This window comes from Filicampus tigris, chromosome 14 (genome assembly GCF_054856515.1).
Source record: "Filicampus tigris isolate MCC_2025a chromosome 14, RoL_Ftig_1.0, whole genome shotgun sequence".
NCBI lineage: Eukaryota > Metazoa > Chordata > Actinopteri > Syngnathiformes > Syngnathidae > Filicampus > Filicampus tigris.
The window spans coordinates 7151828-7173986 of record NC_141230.1 but is presented as its reverse complement, the minus strand read 5'-3'; the positions used below and the strand labels follow the sequence as shown (position 1 = coordinate 7173986).

The 22159-nt window shown below is 41.6% G+C and overlaps 2 protein-coding genes across 6 annotated transcripts in view; one reads left to right on the top strand and one right to left on the bottom strand.

Moving 5' to 3' along the window:
• raph1a (Ras association (RalGDS/AF-6) and pleckstrin homology domains 1a) overlaps positions 1-11823 on the top strand; it is a 53786-nt gene extending 41963 nt beyond the window's left edge. For both annotated transcript variants that reach the window (XM_086051892.1, XM_086051891.1), the window contains 11 exons: positions 161-238; positions 2419-2493; positions 2623-2707; positions 5425-5546; positions 5678-5743; positions 5911-6054; positions 6154-6264; positions 7428-7526; positions 7650-7770; positions 7923-8050; positions 8787-11823. In XM_086051892.1, coding sequence (XP_085908018.1) covers positions 161-238; positions 2419-2493; positions 2623-2707; positions 5425-5546; positions 5678-5743; positions 5911-6054; positions 6154-6264; positions 7428-7526; positions 7650-7770; positions 7923-8050; positions 8787-11075 — 3318 coding nt within the window. In that variant the 3' untranslated portion in view covers positions 11076-11823. The remainder of the gene's footprint in view (positions 1-160; positions 239-2418; positions 2494-2622; positions 2708-5424; positions 5547-5677; positions 5744-5910; positions 6055-6153; positions 6265-7427; positions 7527-7649; positions 7771-7922; positions 8051-8786) is intronic.
• A 1604-nt stretch (positions 11824-13427) lies between these two features.
• Positions 13428-17523, bottom strand: LOC147136162 (uncharacterized). 4 transcript variants are annotated; one of them, XM_086051982.1, is made up of 11 exons: positions 17402-17523; positions 17266-17337; positions 17116-17181; positions 16281-16307; positions 15726-15770; positions 15434-15469; positions 15010-15090; positions 14829-14925; positions 14652-14761; positions 13843-13962; positions 13428-13585 (listed from the first exon to the last, which is right to left on the bottom strand). In XM_086051982.1, exons 2-11 carry the CDS (start codon positions 17320-17322, stop codon positions 13556-13558), a joined length of 669 nt encoding a protein of 222 aa, XP_085908108.1. In that variant the 5' UTR covers positions 17323-17337; positions 17402-17523; the 3' UTR covers positions 13428-13555. The 4 variants fall into 4 exon arrangements, with proteins under 4 accessions (XP_085908108.1, XP_085908106.1, XP_085908107.1 ...); XM_086051980.1 differs by lacking the exon at positions 13428-13585 and having other exon boundaries at positions 13600-13962; XM_086051981.1 differs by lacking the exons at positions 13428-13585; positions 17116-17181; positions 17266-17337; positions 17402-17523 and adding an exon at positions 16418-16511 and having other exon boundaries at positions 13600-13962.
• Between the last annotated feature and the right edge of the window lie 4636 nt (positions 17524-22159).

The window sequence follows — 22159 nt, the reverse complement described above, 5'->3', positions numbered from 1 at the left end:
CGCAGACACAGAATCGTTGACCGAAAACTGACAAAAGCAATGAATTCCTGCTGGAAGAATCAGGTAACGATACGCTGAATTGTAGGCATTTAGGTGTGCAGTAGGTCATTTGTTTGCAGCAACTGACCGCGTGTGGATGTGTGTGCGTGCGTGCATACAGGAGGAGCAGGCTGCCAAGATGAAAGCGGACAACATCAGAGTCGCCCTGGAGAAGATAAAAGAGGCCCAGGTGAAAAAGGTGAGGTCCTTTGCAACTGCTGTTCACAACATTAGTAGCAGTATTCTCCCACTACTCGTGGGTACCTTGCCACCAATCGTGAAAATCTGAATAATTTTCACCGTCCCTTAACTGGTTGTAGTTGGTTATAGAAGCCACAAAATGTGGAAGAGAACTTCTTTTGTCAAAAATTAAACTTCTTAACTCACTTCAACATAGTTCCTTGGCAGCAAGATGATAGCAAAGCCCTACTTTGGTCTAAATGAAGCTCCTTAACTTATGTCAACATATTTCCTTGGCACAAAGATGCCACAAGATGGTGTAAAAGCTTTACTTAAATTGCATTGGCCTCAGCATTAAAAAACAGTTGAATTTGGGAATGCCAAAGTGCTTTTCTGCAGGTGTTCACTCTAGTGCAAAGTTTTGAGCACTACTACTAATTATTAAACAATTTATTACTGTCACTTTTTTTCCAGGCCTACAAGTACCATTTAGGCCACCGTTTTGCGTGCACGAGAGCATGTATGTGTGTGTGTGTTTCTGGCACGTGTCCAGCCGACCAGGGTATGTGGGTCAGGTCAGGAATACTCCACAATGAAAAGAGCTGGTCGATAACAGCTGGGATCATGTGCACAGTGCACACACATACAACACTCAGCATAATGACCATTGCGAATGAAATCCCAATCCCACAGAGAATGTTAGAGCAATGCTGGATTAACTGCCTGGATTTTCGACACGTGTCTCATACAAAAACACAAAGCCTCTGCTAACTTTTTTGTGTATATTAAGTGTATTTATCCTGCCTAGAAATTTCGGCAAACATATCCCTATGGGAATTAAGGGTAAAAAGAGACAGAGTTAAACGTTTGCTATTGTAAAAACTTTATTAACTCTACATGCTATGTTTTAAGTTAAATGCATTCATCTGGTGTAAATGTAACAAAATTAAGAAAAACACTTAATTTTTTTGCAATGCAATTTGATAATGCATGAATGGAGTATGACATCTAAAAAAAACTTGGGAAGCATAGATTTAGGTATACATTTCATTCTTTGTGCCATTCATGCATGCATGCCGTTCTATTTCCTGGTCTTGTCCACACCGACCATTCTGTGGTAGCATCACAAAGCAAAAATGAAAAAACTAAAAATGATATGCATTACTTATGTTTGCCCGCTGTCCTCATTTACTGAATGTCAAATGCTGACGAGGCCGCACAATCTGCTTGTGCAGCTGCATCACGTTGCAAGCTTGTTATAAAATTTTGGTGCCGTCTTGAGCTAAATAAGGCAACATTGAACTAAAATGTTGTATACTGTTACAGAGCTTTGTGTCAAATGTTTAGTTTTATATCCATATTAAAGATTCAAGTGATGATGAAAGGGCCTGTAGACCCCTCAAAAGTTGTACACCAGACGTGTAACATAAAACAGGTTATAAAAACTTTCAAGGAAATCTCAGCTGTCATTGCGTCTGTACATTTCGTTTGGTCAAGCATTGCATTGTATAAATGGGGGGGGGGATAAGTAATTTTGGCTTTGTTTCTTAGCTTGTTTGCCTTCTTTAACTCATTCAGTACCAGGTTTTTTCAGACTTTATGTGAAATGACATTGAGATAGAATGAGGTTTAATGTTAAAGATTGTTAAATTATTTACCAAAGTGTGGCCTTCTTGACCTTGGTGCGAAATCATCTGTGACGTCCTTGTATGATGTCGGCCTTCCTTCTGACTTTAAACAAGGCAGTTCATGCTTGAAAACCCAAACTCCAATATGATTGAGTTAAAACGCTCTTACAAAGAAGAACGGACCAAAATCCCTCCACAGCAATGCAAAGAACTCAAAAGCTGTTATTGCAAGTGCTTCGTTTCAGTTACTGCTGGCAAGAGTGGCACAACCATTAGATTCAGTGGCAATAACCTTTTTCAAATAGCACCATATAGGTTTACATATTGTTTCCTGTTAATACAATCCTCATTTCTAAACTGCACTATGTATTTACATTAATTGTCTTTGTGAGACATTACGATTAGGTTCATGATCTGAAACATTTAAATGTGATACACAGGATGTGCAAAAAAAACAAACAAACAGTAAATGGGCAAATACTTTCTCATGACGCTGTATAAGGAGTTTGCCCTTTGAAGAGGCCCAGAGTGGTTTCATAATAGTATTGATGTATGATGATTGTCTTCACAGTTGGTGATTCGCGTTCATTTGTCGGACGAGAGCTCAAAGACCATGATGGTGGACGAGAGGCAAACCGTCAGACAGGTACAACTCCCGTTAGAATCACTCCTCCTAGCATGACACTCAGGCAGTTTCAGTAATTGACATATAGGTTTATAGAATTGTATTATTGGTCATGTGATCAGAATAAGTAGAGAATTTCCTGCGCCTCAGGTTCTGGACAGTTTACTGGAGAAGTCCCACTGTGGTTACAGTCCAGACTGGTCGCTGGTGGAAACCATTAATGAACTGCAAATGGGTAATTAAATGCACCCAAACCACACCACCTCTTGGTTTTTTTTAAAATTCCCAACTAAATTAGTTATACTAAAAATCTATCCATTAGCAAACGTCAATTTCATTTCGAACATGTTCAAATTTTGTGTGTCCTTATTCATCCTTTTGATATTAACATTGGGCAAAATTGCCACTCTTTATTTTTGATACAACGTTTTTGTCTTAATAGATTGAATGTAATTCAAAAGTGAGCTAAACAGTTTCATTTAAGCAGATCTTATTCTTTTTTTATACATTACTACTATGCGCTACTCTTACAGTCTCCTAAACAATTAAAGGATCCCATTGGGATACATGGGTGTTGCATTAGCCATGCATTTTTATCTTGTCAAATATCAAGAAAGTGTTGTCACTGGTACAGTAGCAAGTTGTCCCAGTGTGCTTAAACGTAGAATCAGCGAGTAGTACAAAGACTGCATGCACTCAGATATTCAGCAACAAACATGAGTACACACTCTGCTCGAGGGGATGGATGGGAGCAATGTATTTTGCGGGCACACATTTACACACTGTACAATCAGCTTCAATTCCACTTAACAGTCTTGGACACACACACACACACACACACATGCAATCTTTATGTAGGTCCTGTGTGGTGATGCGTGTGATGTAACCCACATCTTGAGGGCTCTACCAGCCATTCAGCATTGTTGTATAAAAAAAAAAAAAAAGAAGGGACAAGGTAAAATTGCACCTTAACTCATTCACTGCCAGACATTTTTAAACCCTCTTTTACCCAAACGTTTGAAAAGAATTGAAAAATGTTTAAATGCGTTCGTGGGATTGAATGGCTAGATTTTGAAGTAAATTCGTCAATGTCAGTGAATGAGTTAATAGTGGAAACAAACCTCTGAAAATTCACTTGAACATGAAGGCTGTATGCCGACTAACTGGTGACTCTTAATGAAATTAGCGACTGACTAAGAGTCATATCCTTTCCCACGGCATAAACACTGTCCACACAAACACGCTAGCTATACAGAGACACACACAAATTCCAGCAGAAACCCTGCTGTGTGTCCTGTGGCGAGAGAGGCACTCACTTCCTATCACATCGTAACCCCTGACCTCTCCCTGCTTCTCCTACAGGAAATGAATCCAAGTAATTATTTTGTTACCACATTTCCTGGTGCAGACATTTGTTGGTGTTGTTTTTGTGTGTCAAATCGGGAAAACTGCTTCATCTTCCTCAACATTCAAACACCATCTCATGCAAGTGGGACAACAAGCAATGAGCTGAGCTTTTAGTACGTTGCGGCCGTATTTTTTTCCTTACTGGTTGAAAAGGCTTTTTAGTGCTTTACAATGATACATTGTAGGATATCATTATAACGATAAACAGTATGTTCCGACTGATTTCTTACAAAACATCTCATTGATACCTTTTGAATGTAGAACATGTCTTTCCTTCCATTCAAAACACAAAAAGTCAATTTGAAAAACTAAAATCCCACCTAAAAATGGGAAATATATTTTCTTGGAAAGCAACAATTTGTGTATGAACATGAACGTAAAGTGGATGTTTTCCATTAATTCTTCTCACTTGTTTGTGTAAAAACGCACTCTACTACAGTTGTACATTTGTAGGGGGAAAAAAAGTGCTGGTCATAATCATTGTCACACTTTTACTGTAGTATAACGGCCACACTGAAAAGAAAAGAAAAACTAACATGGAAATAAAGTCGCACTACCATGAGAATAAGGTCTCACTTTTACAAGTAAATTTTAATAATAACTTTTTTAGAGTTAAGTCTTTTTCTATACAAAAGTTGTGTTGTTACCAGAATAACGTTTTTTTTGGGGTGGGGGTTCTGAAATATGGCTACAGAAAAGTTGGGACCTTGTGTAAAACGTAGATAACAATACAATGCTTTGCAAATCCTTTTCACGTATGTTGTTTTGAATATAATACAAAGACAAAATATTTAATGTTCAAACTGATGAAAGTTAAAGTATTGTCTCATTTTGAATTTGTTGCCCGCAAGCACGTACGATAAAAGTTGGCACAGTGGCAAAAAAAAGACTGCGAAAGTTGGGGAATGCTATTAAAAAAAATGCCTGTTTGGAACATTGCACAGGAAAACAAGGGTTAATTGGAAACAGGTGAGTGTCGTGATTTTGTGTAAAGGCTCCAAAAGGCTGTTGTTCACAAGCAAGAATTGAGTTAGGTTGACCATTTTGTAAATAACTGCGTGAGCAAATAGTCCAACAATTTAAGAACAATATTTCTCAATGTAAAATTGCAAGGAATTTTGGGACTTGTTAATCTACAGTCCTTAACATCAAATCAGATTCAGAGAATCTGCAGCAATTTTTGCATGCAAATGACAAGCCCAAAAACCATCATTGTGTCCATCATGTCCATGACACTTTGCATCATTGTGGAAAGGATATTGCCACGTGGGCTGGGGAACAATCTACAAATGCAAGTTAAAGCAATACAACGACCATGAAAAGAGAAAGACACCGTTAACACCCAAAACTGTCGTCTTCTCTCGGCCCGAGCTTATCTGACATGAACTTATGTAAATAGGAAATGTGTATTGTGGTCTGACGAGTTCACATTTCAAATTGTTTTTGGTAATCGTGGATGTCAATTGTTGATATAGCCAATCAGATCAGTGTAACAGCCGGTTTAAATATTCTTTTATATATTTGTACGTCGGAAACGCTTTGCAGAACGCATCTTTGAGGATCACGAGAACCTGGTGGAAAACCTGCTGAACTGGACAAGAGACAGCCAGAACCGCCTCATGTTCACTGAACGCATTGAGAAGTATGCGCTGTTCAAGAACCCACAGGTAATTCACCTGATTGGCTTTACCACCACCGCCCTTCCCCCCTCCAAGAAAATCAAACATGTTTTAATGGATGAAACTGCAATGTAAAAGTTCTGTCATGTGTGTGGTTTTTTTTTTTTTGAATGATGCAGAATTATCTGTTGGGGCGGAAGGAGACGTGCGAGATGGCTGAGCGGAACAAAGAGGCCCTGTTGGAGGTTAGTTGATCTTGCATGCAGCTGCATCCCTAAACGCATCGTGAATATGAAAACTTCACCATTAACCGACGATAAAAGTGTTTGAAAAAGACTAGTGTGAAGAAGCATCGGCAGCAAGGGTGATCCTTTGCTTGCTGACCATTTCCTGTTTTGTGTCTGCGTGTCAGGAGTGTTTCGGCGGCAGCTCAGTGTCAGTCCCGGAGATGGAGGGCGTTCTGTGGCTGAAAGAGGATGGAAAAAAGTCCTGGAAGAAACGCTACTTCCTATTGAGAGCCTCTGGTATCTACTACGTCCCCAAAGGCAAAGCCAAGGTTTGCGTGCGTGTGCACGTGTGTGAACTTGAAATAATGAAATGTTTCCAAAAAAAAAAAAAAAAAAAGATTATGATGCACATGTTTTCGTCTTTGCAGTCGTCCAGAGACCTGGTGTGTTTTCTCCAATTGGACCATGTGAACGTCTACCACGGCCAAGATTACAAGAGCAAGTACAAGGCTCCTACCGACTTCTGCATGGTGCTTAAGGTACATGCATAATCCATCATACTTTTTGACAGTATGGCTTACAACGCACACTGGTGGTCTCTGACCAATTCAACCCATTAAGACCTAAAGCGCCTTTCTCAACAGCTCCCCAAAACCGTCGGTCGCCTTTGGAATTACCCTTGAAAACCTGAAGTTCTCCCAGAAATTCAAAATAATGATAAATAAATAAATAATTCCAAACGAATTAAAGAGCTTAGACATGTGGTTTTCACACAGGCAGAATTTATTATTATTTCCTGTTTCAATCGAAGATGTAAAAATAACATGTCAGTGCAAGAGAAGCACTATTTTAATTAAAAAAAACTGTCCTCTTACAAAGTTACAAAGACGTCAATATCGTAATTGTCTACAAACCATATCATATCACGTTCGACTGGTTCCACTGGTCGTGCACGTCGTCTATACATCACTGCCGTTACTTACTTTTAATCAGAGCTCCCGGCGATCGACGGCGTCCGCCATTAGCCTACCCACGGCTCGAAAAAATTCCACGACATCCTCCGCGGTCTCGCGACAACGCCACGTGTATATTCTGATGCATTAAGTTGGCTAAGAGACGGAAAATTTGATCAAAAAAGGACGGTGACGTATCCGCTCCCCGGGTTTGAAAGGTAGAAAGACGCAACAACAACGCGGTTATGCGCTCCCGGGCTTAATAGGTTGAGTGAAAGTGAAAGCCTAAAATGTGTGATATAGCAACCAGTTGTTGTTTTTTTTGTCAGTTGTGGTAAAATATACATATTACTTAATCATCAAAAATAACAAAATGACAAAATCCAAAGTCATTTTCTTAAACTATTGCTGTGTGAAAATGTGGTCAAATGCTCTGTCTATCCAACTTCTATCCCGTTTGTTGTGAACTTATCTTGAATTGTAAAGAATGTAAAACATTATTGAAATAACATGAAGTTATACAATATTGAGCCCTTAGTTTCCCACTCCCAGTAGTCAGATTTGGTGAATGAGAGGTCTTAAATGTTTAAAATTGTAAGACAGTTTTTTAAGGACATTGATCATCCCATGCCCTGCAGATACCCCTCTTGAGTATGTAAGTGTTTATTTTTGTATTGTCGGGGTGGCAGCACGCCAAGCATCGTGATCAAGCCTCTTCCAGAAATGTATACATTTATGTGTTTATATAGCACCCTCAAATCCAGAAGAAGTCTCAGTACATCAAGTATCTATGCTGCGACGACGTCAGAACACTCCAGCAATGGGTCAACAGTATTCGCATCGCCAAGGTAACGACGTCAGAAAGTTTGGGTCACATTATGTCAAATGACCCTGACTGGCTTGTCCTTTGAATGGGACGAATAAACAACAATGGCATCAAGTCTTGAATTTTTGTTTTCTTGCTCTTCCAGTATGGCAAGCAGCTATACATCAATTTTCAGGAGGCCATGAGGAGGACAGAGGCCGCCTACGACTGGTCTTCGCTCTCCTCCTCCTCCATCAAGTCGGGCTCTTCCTCCTCCAGTCTTCCAGGTGACTTTTGTCTTCATCAATGTCAACTTAGGGGCATCACACATGGCCACAGTCCAAATTTCTCAGAATGAGGCGAAATATTATTAAGGCAGAGATATTTTGTAAATGTATTTTGGTCAGCAATAAACTTGATTCTATGTCTACATGTCAAGAGTCTCAGTCCACCCACTCCAGCCAATCGGACAGTGGCGTGTCAGAGATGACATCAGGCCACGCCCGCTCCCAGAGTGTTGTCAGCTCCATCTTCTCTGATGCATGGAGGAGGGGAACGCAAGGAGAGGTGCGACAACATCCAAAACAAACACACACACACACACAAGCACTCTTCCGACTCCTTTCCTTGTTCTTTGTCGGAGCACAATTCCCATGTTTCCCCTCTGCTTTCCTGCCAGCGGTCAAAGGTGAAAGGGCTCGTGGCAGTGCCACTGTGTGCCGGTGGCAGAGGCAGCAGAGGTTAGACAGGAAGTAGTTTGAGCGTGTACATATAGTTGTGTAATTTAAAAAAAAAAAAAAAGTTCAGTCCGCATGATATCAAACATCGATACAGTACCCTCCAGCGCAGTGGAACAGCGCTAATACCGCTTGAAATTTGTGGTGTGATTGCGCAAGCTAACAGTCAGGAACCTAGAAATTGCCCCCCCAAGTGGCTGCGACGGGTACATGGATGGTGTGCTGAGAGTGGCACTGTCTGAGATACTAAGCTTTATAAAAGCGGGCTCACTTTGCACGTTGTTGTGATGGAATCTAAATATTTAAATGGAGCGCCCCGCATAAGCTCTCTTTGTACTCACTTGGAAATGCCCCAATTTAGTGGAATGCAGTGGTTATAGTTTCCTGTTCTGCCTGCACTTGGCGCATTATTGACATGGCTTGCTGTTTTGACTTACTGCATTTTGTTTCGGATAGGTTGCTACAAAATACAATAATGGTAGTTTGTCACTCTTTTCTTTTTCCCCATGTTTCTTTTCCCACCTTCCCATGTGTTTTTTTTGGTCCTGCACTTTTGTTCTATGCAGATAATGAAGATGGATGCCATCAGTAGGCCCATCCCCTTGCAGATCCCCACCGTCTCCTCCCAGCACCTCCCGCTTTCCCAGCCTCAGACGCTGCCCTCCCGAAGCAGCTACACAGACGGGATGGCTCCGTCCGACGATTCTTCATCTTTGCCCGTGGTCGAAAGTGAGGCCCACCAGGCGGCTTCTGCGGCCGCCTATGTCAAGTACAGCACGCTGGCTCGCCTGCAGAACCAGAACCAGTCCAGAGCGCAGCCGGCCGCAGCCGCCCCGCTGCCCGGCTACAACACTCTCCCGGCCGCTTACGGTGCCACCTCCCCGTCGCCTCCGTCCCCCCCGCCCCCTCCTCCACCCGCAGCACCGGTTCCTGGCTCCGCCGTGGCCGTGCTGAAATTCGGCGTGCCCGGTCCCTCGGCTCCGACTCCTCCACCATCGGAAGATGAGTTGCACGAACCCTCATACCTTCCGCCTCCGCCACCGGAGATCCTGGAAAGCAACGAGTTTCCCCCGCCCGTAGACCCCACACTGGATCACCACACTCAACTGTCCAACGCTGGCCTCCAGCAGTTCCTGGCGCAGAAGTTTCCCAACATGGTGTATGACTTTAACCCAGCTATGTCTGCGGAATCTTCTCCCCCTCCACCTCCGGCCGATCTCTCGACCCCTGCTGCCCTGCGGCCCTTATCCCCCAACGCCCCGCCTCCAGCACCACCCAAAACCTTCACTTGTGGATTTCCTCCCCAAACTGCACGAAAACCCGCAGGTCCCTCTTCACTCCCACTGGCGCTATCGCCGATGTCCCCGACACCGCCCGCCAGCAGTCACGGTCCTGTAAAGAAGCAGCAGAGTTTCTCGACCGGCCACTCCCCTAATCAGCCACCCCCCACGCTCCCCAAGCAGCACAGCCTCTCCTCCAAAACCCTCGTCCTGTCCCCCTCTTCTTCCTCTTCATCTGTCTCCATGGCTACCTCGTCATTGGTCAAGCAAATTGTCAATCAGTTCCCAGGAAATGCCGCTCCCTCCCCTCTTCCCTCCTCAAACTCCATGGAAGGATCGAAGTTGGGCGCCCCTCAGTCCCCCCCAGCAGTCAAGGTGAAACCAAAATGGCAGCCAGGCGGCACTGTTGCTCCCCAGTCCCCAGAATTCCCCCCACCTCCTCCTGATGGATCCCTTGCCGAATTCCCCCCTCCGCCTTCCTCAAGGACGGGCTCCCCCATAAAAAAGTCACCTTCTACTTCGTCCACTGGCTCCGCCAAGCGGGGGCCTCCGCCGACCCCGCAGAGGGCCTCCTCCGTGCGCTCCAACTCGGGCGAGGCTCCGGACGACAGGCCCAAGAAAGTCGAGAGCCTGCTCAGCAAATTTGGACAAGCGGGTACGTCCTCTAGCTCCTCGTCAGCGACCGGCTCGCCCTCCAAGGACTCCTCTGCACTTCCCACGCCACTTCCCAAGCCGGGGAAGCTGAATTTGGCCAACCTCCCGTTGGCGCTCCAGGGCCTCCAATCAGGCCAGCACCACCAGTCCTCTTCAGAATTCCCTTCGCCACCACCCCCGCCGCCACTTTCCCAACCGCAACACCTGGAGTCCTCCCCCGACTACTTCCCGCCCCCGCCAAGTGACTCTGAGCTCTTTCCCCCTCCGCCCCACCCATCCGAGTTCCATCAGCCGCCGAAGGTGGCCGTGGTCAACCCCCAGCCTCAGAAGCAGCAGCAGCAGCAGCAGCAGCAGCAGCAGCCGCTGTCGTCGTCGTGGAAGCAAGGCTCCCTGAAAAAGGGAGCCGTGGCGCCACCGACGCTAAACCGGCGGTCCAGCAACACGAGCCCGTACGACACGATGCCGACGTCACTGCCGCTCTCGCCGCCACCCCTCTCACAGACTCCACCGCCCCCCCTGACCTCCTACTCCTCCTCCCCCGTGCCCCCCACCTCACCCAAATCCGCTGGACCGAGCACCCTGACGCTTAAGACTCACTTCCTGGAGGACCTTAACCGCACTCTGAAGAGGAAGTCTGTTTCCCGCCACGGGTCGCTTACCTCCTCCCACCTCATCCCCTCCTCCAAGATGGAGCCCGTGGCCACCATGGACGACATGGCCCTCCTCCCGCCTCCGCCGCCCGAGCTCCTGCAGCAGCAGCAGGCGGCCCGCGGGCACACGCAAACGCTGTCCCGTCACCACGCGCACTCCCAGTCCGCCAAACACAGCGCCAACATCTCAGGCTATGCAACGCTCCGGCGAGGACCGCCTCCCGCACCGCCAAAACGGGACCAAAGCACCAAACTGACTGGCGAGTGGTAGAGGACAAACAGACTTTGGAACTATTTATCATCTCCCCGCGGTGGAATCATCTTCCGTCTTGAGTTGTGCGACTCTTCCTTTATCCTGAAGATGCGGTCGGACCAAAATCCAGCCAAAGTAGTGATTTCATTGGTCCAATCAAACCACACACGTGAAAGGAAGAAGGCGGGTCACTTCGGACTGGAACCCAATGAACACAAACAGGAAGCAGATTTGGTTCTGACCGCAATTGACTTGACCCAATACGCATTATCATTAAAATTATTGTTTGTCTCATTACAAGTATAAACTATTCAGCCAAGAAACATACAGTATATACACAAATACAGTATGTCTGTATTGTATGTGCTTATGTATATACCTTACGTGTATACCGGCAAACTCCAAAAACAAACTTTTTTCACAATATCTGATCAGCTTTGCATTTAAAATTTAAAAATGTGTATTGTTTGAGAGGTTTTGATAATTAAAGAAACATGAAAGCTGGTACCCAAATGGACCCGCAGCAATGATGAAGAATGCAGGGCGGTGTAATGAGTTGTGTTTATAGTTAATGTATGTTGTGGACTGGGAGGAGGGTGAGGGCCATTTCAGTTCAAACCTTTTGTGTGTTTTTATATAAGATTATTTAATGCTGGAAAGATGTTATTACCACATAATTATTATTTGAAGTTTTAAAGAAGGTGTCAAAAAGTTTCATTTGATGTCAAAAGTGTTATCTTGCTTAAACTGTCTGTTCAAATGATAACTTGTAATTTCATCATTTCTTCACACTTAGTATCCTATCATCACCCTCTTGATAATGGCCTAAGTCATGTTTTGATTTTTTTTTTTGGGGGGGGGACACTCAGTCAAAAAACTGACTTAGGTTGACTTATTATTTAAACATCTCACGGTGCTGGCCACCTGCTAAAATTAGCTGCATCATTGGTTAAACAGATTTTAGAACTGAAATACTTTTTTATATATATATATATATATATATATATATATAGTCAGTATTTGGTTAAGTTTTTTTGTGTTTTCTTAAAAAGAAAAAAAGACTAACTTGGGCCGTTATTTTAGGAAGGTGGGGATATATGACCAAATGCATGCTCGACTATGTAGATTAGGGAGCTATGCAGTATGTCACATTGCAGCGGGTGGCATTCCAAAGAATCCAACCTGAACTATGTGACTTTTATGTAAGATTTGGACTCCTCAACAAAAACCTCCATACATTGAAGCTCAGTTCTTAGAAAACCAATCAGTGACTTTACTAATCAATCTGGCAATAAAATACACTATTCTTAAAAGGTCTCTCCTTTTTTTAGACACCTGCCGCAATTATTAGCCTGCTACATTGACCATTGAACAAATAAACAATTTAGGGATCATGCTTTTCATTGGGCATGAATGATTTATGAAAGTCTAAAATTACACATAGCATATTTCTTCCAATGCTACCTACCACTGTAAAAAACTTGCTCCAATTCATTTCTGAGCGCATTGTCCATTTGAACAAATTAGAACTGCCCCCGAAATACCTCCACATCTAAAAAAGTCTCTAAACCTTTTTTTTTTATTGTTGGGCAGCGATGATGAGAGTATTTAATATGATGGTACTGTATTATAAAATTACATTTGTACAAATAAAGGCCGACACCAAAAATGTTATTATATAAAAAAAAGAATAATAATAAATGAAAGCAATTTAAAGAAATGCTAGATAATACAATTTATAAAACAATTCCAATTTAAGTAATTTTCTGTTTTGAAAGTCTATATTTTAAAAAAAACGAATTTGGAGAGCTTTTTAGGGATGGATGATGACATACATTACTTAAATAGTATTATATTGTACTAAACGGCCTACACCTAATGGTCACTTGGTACTCTATTCAGCTGCAACACCTACAGCCACTTACATATGGTATGTTGTCACATGTATTGCTGGTATTGCGCTGAAAACTTGCCTCAAAAACGGCATTTCTGTTTACCCGTAAACCTTGCATCGTCAAAGAGAGTAAGCCACTTTCAACACTTTCTATTGGTCAAAAATTTGTCAGAATAAATATTAAGCACACACGTGGACTGACCAATAGTATAGATTTGTGAAAAATTAAATTTACCTAATTTTAACATGGGGTTTTGGGTCTGACACCAGTGATAATAAAAGGCCATTTAAAACAGTCAAATTGACAAATACAAAATAATTGTCTAGTAACTTACACTTATGTAAGTCACAAACCACAATATACATAATGTATTTGCACTGCTAAAAATTATTGACCAAACAGGATTTATTTATGATAAGGTTCATATGAACTAGGGTCACTGTTATTCATAGTCACAAACTACTGCACTATGTACTTGCATTCAAAAGGTTTATTGACAAAACAATAATAGCTGTTCAATTATGATAAAATGCTGGAACAAGGTTCATGCGTGTTGAAATTAAGCATGTTTTTTTTATGTGCATTGAGGGGAATAGAGTGGAATCAAACTGGGATGCTTTCACTTTTTGAGTTCTTGGTCCGTCAAAGAAGACAACAGCACAGAAAGAGAAAACACATTTAAGGAGATGTCACCAATTGCAATTGGCAGTACATTATCTATCGTCAATGACAAAGGGTGGGAAAACGACGATTACATTTGAATCGTTGTCCGATGAACAGTGTATTTCCGAATGTTTTTCCCAAAAAGAAAACCCCAAATGTGGACATACATGCTTTCCATTGGACAACGACGATAATGCGATGGTCATGAAGTCATAAAACGCAATTACCAGAACATCGATCCACTGGGCCTCGATGTATATGTAGAGAGCCCGTTTGTCGGTCCGGAGAACCATTACATTCTCCCCTTGCAGCCTCCTCATCGTTGTTTCTCCATCTGCGATAAAAATCTGCAAAGACATTGCAAGGTGGATCAGAAAAGAACCAACGGCTAGACCTATCTAAAGCAGGCTACACGCATACCGACTATCTGGCCTAAAATTTCAGCATTTGCGCTCCTTTCTGATTAAAGTCAGCAAAGGCTCGATTCTCAGTTAATATCGTTTATAAAGCTTTTCTGGACACTCGAGTGATTTTTCCTTGCTGTTCCGCTTACAAACAATTGCAAATGTTGAACCTGTTCAAATTTCTGATAGAAAATCTTGATGCCTGTGATCAACAGCAGAGTTGAGCTAAGTGTCGGTGACTGTGAGTTGAAATGCAACGACAAGCAATTAGCAAGGTTGCAGGACACGAATACAAGAGCAAATGGTCATGATAAATTTTTGTAACGTCTCCTAAGTCATTTATGTAGCTTCGGAATTCACCTATTTGTTTTTTTTGTTGTTTTTTTACCTATCCTCATTTAATCACTTTTACTTTGTCAGGCCAAAGCAATCATATGACATCTCAGTGCCAAGGAACTCAAGAACTCACTTAGCTAGACAAAAGTAGCGCTTTGCCACCATCTTGTCACCATCGTCTGTGGTGTGCTGTGTTCATTCAGACATCAAGAGTCCACCACACTGACTCGCAATTTAATAATTGGCTGAAATGTTCAAAGTCTGTCCGCGTGTAGCCCGCTTAGGACTGAACAGACCGTCTGGACTCGATCCGGCAATCGTTCAGGGGTTCGGTCCCTTGAACAGCTGCATGCGACTGAAGGACCTCGACTTCCTGGTTCCCCGTGCTGACCTTCTAGAAGGTGCACTGCAAGGCAAGCAAATATCAGCAGGTCTCCCGGAGGGCAACACAACAATTTGTGTTGGCGGCACACCTTGTCCAGGAAGTCCTGGCTCGCCAGTCAAGCCAGGATGTCCCGCCAAACCTGGGTGACCCATCTTTCCGGGCGGCCCAATTGATCCCTTCAAACCCTTCACGGATCAAGACCAAAACCACATGTAAAAGATTTAAAGACAATGTTGTAAGTTTCACCAACGTTCTTAGTTTGAATCTACCATGGTTCCTCTGCCACCCGGCTCTCCTCTGGAGCCCTGCACTCCATTGGGACCTGGCTTCCCCCACAGGCCACTGTCACCCTGAGAAGACAATGTTTGAACTTTCTGAACAACAAAGATATTAATTGCAGTGGACCCTCGAGACCCAGAACGATGCACCAGTGCAACATCTAAGAGCTGGAACTAAACTAAACCTTCAAACAGCGATGATTTGTTTGATGAGCAATTCAGAAAATCAGTTCTCACCAGGGTCAGGTTTAACACATGATATTGTTTTTAGCAGTTAACTGGCTGTATCACTTGTTCTTGCTCTTAACAACACTAAATGTATACTCGAAACAACAATTGCGAAAGTTGAAGTTGGCGCAATTCACGTTCTGGTCCGAAAGGTCCGATGTGTTTGGAACCGAATCCATGGTACTACCTTCTCGCCACACATCCCCGCGATGCCTGGCTCACCCTGTGCATATGAGACACACATTTTCATTAGTCACACAAATATGACCTCATCCATGTCCATGGAATGTTCTCCCATAAACTTTGTAGCTTGTCTATGGACAGAGGAAACAAACTGGAACGTTTTGGCACACAGATGGCTGGAACCCCAGCTGACCAGGTACCAGAAATAGTTTTGATATTGGCAAACAAGTGAAATCGTGCCCAGTGGGTACCATGCAGTAAGAAAGTAAGTCAGGAATCAGTATTATGTTACTCACAGTATCACCTCTGGGGCCTGTGTCTCCTTTCAAGCCTTTATCCCCCTGGAATGACGTAAATAAACAATATAATTACATATATTTACACTCGACACAAATATAAACGCAACACTTTTGTTTTTGCTCCCATTTTTTATGAGCTGAACTCAAAGGTCTAAAAAAAAATTCCACATACACGATATCACCATTCCTCTCAATTTGTTCACAAACCAGTCTAAATGTGTGATAGGGAGCACTTCTCCTTTGCCGAGATAATCCGTCCCACCTCGCAGGTGTGCCTTATCAAGGTGCTGATTAGACGCCATGATTAGTGCACAGGTGTGCCTTAGACTGCCCACAATAATGAGATGGATTATCTCAGCTAAGGAGAAGTGCTCACGATTGTGAGCAATATTTGAGAGAAATTATGATATTGTTTATATGGAAAACGTTTTAGACCTTTGAGTTCATCTTATTAAAAATGGGAGCAAAAACAAGTGTTACATTTATATTTTTGTTGAGTGTGTGTATAATGTCAATTTCTGCTTAAAATGAGACATTTAGCTGGGCACTTACCCGCAATCCCAGTCGTCCTATATTTCCCTGTTTAAAAAAAAAATAAAACATCAAACAAAAACAAACTTTGGAGACGCTTTCTGTGGTGTAGCGACGTTGCCTTCACAGCGAAAAATGTAACTGCATAATAAACTCACCATTTCACACATTTGACATCAGTGAAAGAGCAAAATGTGCCACTTGTTTACGATGTACAGGCTACTATTCTCAATTCAGAATTATTTTACTTTTGTAGCGAGCTAGCCAAAGGCATCGTGGTGGACTGAAAGGTTACGATGTATTTTCTTCATCCAATATCGACGAACATGTGTAACTAATTGGTGGCATTTTTACTCTTGCAGTGACCACCAAAGTTGAGGATTGAACCCACGCCGCCATCTTGGGAGCTCAGAGCACTAACAAATGCACTCGTTTTTAGCCATCTCTGGGGGCGGCCATTTTGTCTTCTCTCTGACTGAAAATGACATCGCAACTGCTCACAACGACCAATCACGGCTAGGATTCAGAAAACAGGTCAGCCGTGATTGGTTGTTGTGAGCAGTTGCGATGTCATTTTCAGTCGACAGAAGACAAAATGGCCGCCACCAGAGATGGCTGAAAACGAGTGCATTTTGCTGTTTAACTTATATTCCACAAACGCAAAATTAATCAGAATGCCGTGTTTCAACTAGTGGGCCTGCTGGGAACATATTCTTGAAAAAAATATGCTTGGGTTGATTTCCGCTTTAAGGTATTCCTTAACTCACTTCCATATCGTTCCTTGACATCAAGATGGCGCCAAAGGAATACTTCTATATGAACAACTTGGCAGACAACTTTCATGTATACAACATACCTTCATCATGCACGGTGGTCCTATTTCTCCCTTGAGGCCCCTCCAGCCTCGGTAGCCTTTCTCTCCCTGCAATAAATTTACACGGCTTGTTAACGCAACCTGCAGTACACCGTGGGAGCAGAATTGTTTGCGCATCACGTTGGAGGATACCTGTTGGCCACTCGGTCCAATCGACCCTGTTTTTCCCGCTGCTCCCTCTGCACCCATAACACCCGCTTGACCCTGAAACATGCATAACACGCTTGTTTCTGATGTTACAAATATGCGTGCGCGTGCGCGCATCTACCTTTGGTCCCCTGACTCCTCGGCAGCCCTTTAGATAGGAGCACAAATCACACACAATTACAATGACAGACCACTAAATAAAAATGACGATATGTTTAATCCAATGCGATACTACTGCATAATGTTTTAAACAACAAAGAGTTTAAATCGTCTATTCTTATTGCAAGTTAACAATGACATCAAGCAATCAATCACATTTTATTTAAATAGCACTTTTCACACATAAAAAAATGCAATTCAAAGTGCTGTGCACATCCAAAATACAACATAAAAAGAACACCCGCCCCCTCCCTCCCAACATAAACGAAGACATATATCCACAAACACACCTGCACTCACACACAAAACACACACGTACACACAACCTGATAAACTGTTTTAAAAAAAAGACATGGCAAGGCACAGAGATACCGGATGAGGAAGGGGTACCCAAGGGGAGCTCATTCACGCTGAGAGGAATGACAGCCCACGGCCACCATCACACAGACCCCCGGCCCAGATAACCGGGTAGGCCCTACATATAGTGCAGAGGCCCCCGGTCACACGGGCCTCCGGGAGGACGCCCCCCGCCGGATTGCCAGCCACACTTCCCAGCGCGGAGGCCCCCCGTGAGGAAACACTGGAGCTAAATGTAAAAACGACCAAAAATAACAAAGTGAAAAGACATAACAATAAAAGAAGCTAAGAACTAAAAACAGTAAGATTAGATAAAAAATAGTCCTAGATCAAAAGAGAAAGAGAAATGATTTCAAAGCCAAACGAAAAAGGTATGTTTTGAGCCTCCCCTTAAAAATATCAACATTATCTGCGGACCTGACGTCCTCTGGCAGGCTATTCCAAAGTTGAGGACCAAAATGGCTGAATGCAGCCAAAGAAAAATCGAAAGGCCGGTGCCAGAGGACCTCAGGATCCATGAGGGCTTTTATGATAAAAGCAGGTCAGATAGATAAGATGGCCCAAGCCTGTTAAGACATTTAAAAACTAATAAAAGAACTTTCAAATAAATCCTGAAAGACACGGGGAGCCAATGCAGCAATTTTAAAACCGGTGTAATGTGCTCCTGCCCTCTGGTTCTTGTCAGTACCCGAGCGGTTGAATTCTGAAGTAATTGTTGGGTGGAAATATTCCTTTTGGGGAGGCCAGAGAGCAGGGCATTACAATAATAATGTCGAAACGACAGGAAATAAAAGCATGCATCAGCACCTCCGTGTTAGCCTGAGAGAGAAACGGGCGGACTCTGGCTATATTCTTGAGATGATAAAAAAACAATCTTAGTTACATTTTTAATGTGAAGAATAAAATTGAGCTCAGAGTCAAAAATGACATGAATTGTAATGTTCTAAAAAATTATCATGAATAGAGTAGAATAATGATTGTTTGTATACAATGTTAAGCAGTATATTAAAATAAAATAATATGCAATCATAAAGTAAATGTATATGAACTACATAAAAATGTTCTAAACGATGCTATGAATATTTATATAACAATCTCACTCATAAAAATTATACTACATAAATTGATTTTTTTTTTTTAAAAGGGAAGGCAACCCAAACATTTTATTTACAAGAATATGTTGTATGCAGCCCCACTAGTTGAAACAGGTTCATTCTGATTAATATTGTGTTTGTGGAACATGAGTTTAGCAGTAAAATCCATCGAAGGGAGCTGCCATTTTGTCCATTTCATTGAGCTGCCATGTTGATGCTTGTTGTCACCTGAAAATGACATCGAAGTTGCTCAGGGCTCAAATAACGACCAATCATGGCTCAGCTTCAGAAAACAGGTGAGCCATGATTGGTCGTTACCTGGGCCCTGGGCAACTGTGATGTCATTTATGTCATTTTCGGTCAACATCAAGTGACAAAATGGATGGACAAAACCTGTTGGATTTTACTGCTTAACTCATATTCCAAAAACGCAATTGTAATCAAAATGCCGTGTTTAGACTTGTGAAGGCGCATTGAACTTATTACTGTAAAGAACAGTTTTTGGGTTGACTTCCGCTTTAATTGTCAAGCAACAATAAGTGTGAGAGTAAAACAAAGATGAATATTTGTGATGGTGTATGCATGGACAGCAGTGGAGGAGGTGACTGTGTATATTTGAAAGAAAAATGATGTAGAACATTATGGTTAATGAGCGTGAGTGGGGAAACAAAAATAAAAACCAAACAACAATCATACTATTATCAAATAAAAACATAAACCAAAAAGAAAAAAAACAAAACGGAAAAAACACTCAAGTTTCAAGTTTAGATAAATATTTAATGTAAAGAAAAGAAAGTAATGAACAATCAAGAAATTATTTTGGGTTTTAGACCAGTGCTCCTCCCATGCTTAAATTGAGAGGGGAGGGAGAGCACCACCAGGCACCAGTCCAATATAATAATGATAATAATAATTATTATTATTAGTAGTAGTATTAGTATTACATAATAATATTATTATTATTGTTATTGTTATTATTATTATAATTATAAAAAAATTAAATAATAATAATGATTTAATGATAATAATAATTATTAGTAGTAGTATTACATAATAATGATAATAATAATAATTATTATTATTATTATTGTTATAAAAATAATAATTAAAATAATAATAATAATTTAATTATAATAATTATTATTAGTAGTAGTGTTAGTATTCGTATCACATAATAATAATTATTATTATTATTATTATTATTATTATTATCATTATTAAAAAAAATAATAATCAAAATAATAATAATAATAATTTAATGACTAAACATGAATAATGTTCTAATCAATGATGTTCTAATATTCTTTTTAGAATATAAATTTTGAAGATAAATGTTACTAGATATAGTAGTGGACCAATTACTAGAGAGTATAAAAAGTTTGCATTTAATTTTAATTTCTTTGCCTGTTCTATTTTATGTTTCCATTTTTTTAAATACTGAAAAATGACTTGCCTTCTCTCCTTTAGGGCCTGTGATGTGTTCTCGTATATCAACCTCAACAAACAAACATAATTATTTGGCCATCCGTCAACAAACATATACTCACTTTTCAGAAAAATTAGGTACGCTTGCACGTTCCAATGACTGCATGACCTCAAATTTTGCAATATTAAGGCTCACTTTTTATTGAGACTGTCAGAGATTGTGTTCAAAACTGTGATTAGAGTCTGCACTGCAGCTGCTTCATTCATTCTGATTCCACTTAGAACGTGCGTGTGTACCTAATCAAGTGACCATTTTGTGTGACTGTTACTATCAATTCTGCTCTTCGCTGGAGTGGAGGAAAGAGAGGAGGAGGAAGAGGAGGAAGAATGAAAACATCACATGACTTGACCGGCAATGAGAAAACCCCTGCACACAAAGACAACACAATCCAGATTAACATCGAGTGAGTTTAATTTACTTCATGTGTGAAAAAGTGTGGCGTGTACTACTAACTGCTGGAAGAGACTGGTCGATTTGCCTGGAGGAGCAAGGTGGTCCATCCCAGAAACAACTGGAGCAACAGCTTCATCCTGTCATATCACCAAATATTAGGAATCTATGTATCTCCTAGTATGCTATAGTGCAGTTGTACACACATTACAATCGCACAATGATACATTAAACACATTCTGACGAGTGGCTCCGTCAAAAGTGGGCGGTGTTGTAAAGGTAGTTTTTTTTTTTTTTATGGGGGGTAGCGTACTTTATAAAGTGATCCGCTAAGTGTATTGAGCAAGTCAATCCAAATGCAATTGAATCTTATCAAAAATAGACAAATAATAAATAGACGGTGGCATTACCTTGCATTGAGGTCCTGTTGTAGAAGCTCTCCTTTCCCCGACGTTCTCCGACTTGGAAGTGTGCAGAAATGCAGTACAGGACCTGGCATCTGTTTTTGCAGACATAATCACATCGTTGGGCCAAACACACACACAAGCAGAGACAAAGAGGATGAAGCTGCAGCTTGTTTCTTTAAAAGCATACAAATCGTGATTCGTCCTGTGCTGTATTTAATGCGCATGCTATCACTCAGGTCTCAGTTCAAGTGTTGTGCCACATTAAGCATTTTAAAGAAGTGAAGAATAAGATACATCAAATTCGATACAGTGGGCACCTTTCGATATGAGTTTAATTTGTTGGGTGACCAATGGTCAAAACTCAAAACACTTCATCTCAAATCATCTTTCCCTGTCAAAATAAACGAAAGATTCATTATGTTCCAGCACCACCCCCCTACTAAAAATGCTTGTAATTCCCCTAAAAAAAATAAATTGTTGGAATTATTTTTTTAAATAAGGAAACTGTCACTCTACAATATTGTATTTCATAAATTCAAAATATGTAAATAGAATGTAAAGAAGTCTTTCGCTTCAATTCAAAAGACATGGTGCTACTCCCTCTGGTGTGCACACCTTGGCCACCTGGGGGCAGTGTAATATATGGCTATACAGGCAAAACTCCATAAACCACAGTAATATTGGCTATTCTTCGCAGATTAAATAGAATATAAGCCTGTAAGCATTGGTATAATGCCCATCTACTGTAAATGTGTTGCTCCACCATTTGTGTTCACACATCAGTCCCTTAAAGCGGAAGTCAATGCAAATATTTTTTTGTCAAGAATATGTTCTATGCAAGCCCACTAGTTGAAACAAGGCATTCTGATAAATATTGCGTTTGTGGAATAAGTGTTAATCCACTCGTTTTTAGCCATCTCCGGGGGCGGCCATTTTGTCTTCTGTCGACTGAAAATGACATCACAACTGCTCACAACGACCACTCA

Coding starts and splice junctions, on each gene's coding strand:
- LOC147136162 (XM_086051980.1), bottom strand. CDS start 17,322: ATGGGTGCAGAGGGAGCAGCGGGAAAAACAGGGTCGATTGGACCGAGT. Junction 15,470..15,725: donor CAGGCCCCAGAGGTGATACT/GTGAGTAACATA, acceptor TCATATGCACAG/GGTGAGCCAGGCATCGCGGG. Junction 15,091..15,433: donor CGGGGATGTGTGGCGAGAAG/GTAGTACCATGG, acceptor TTGTCTTCTCAG/GGTGACAGTGGCCTGTGGGG.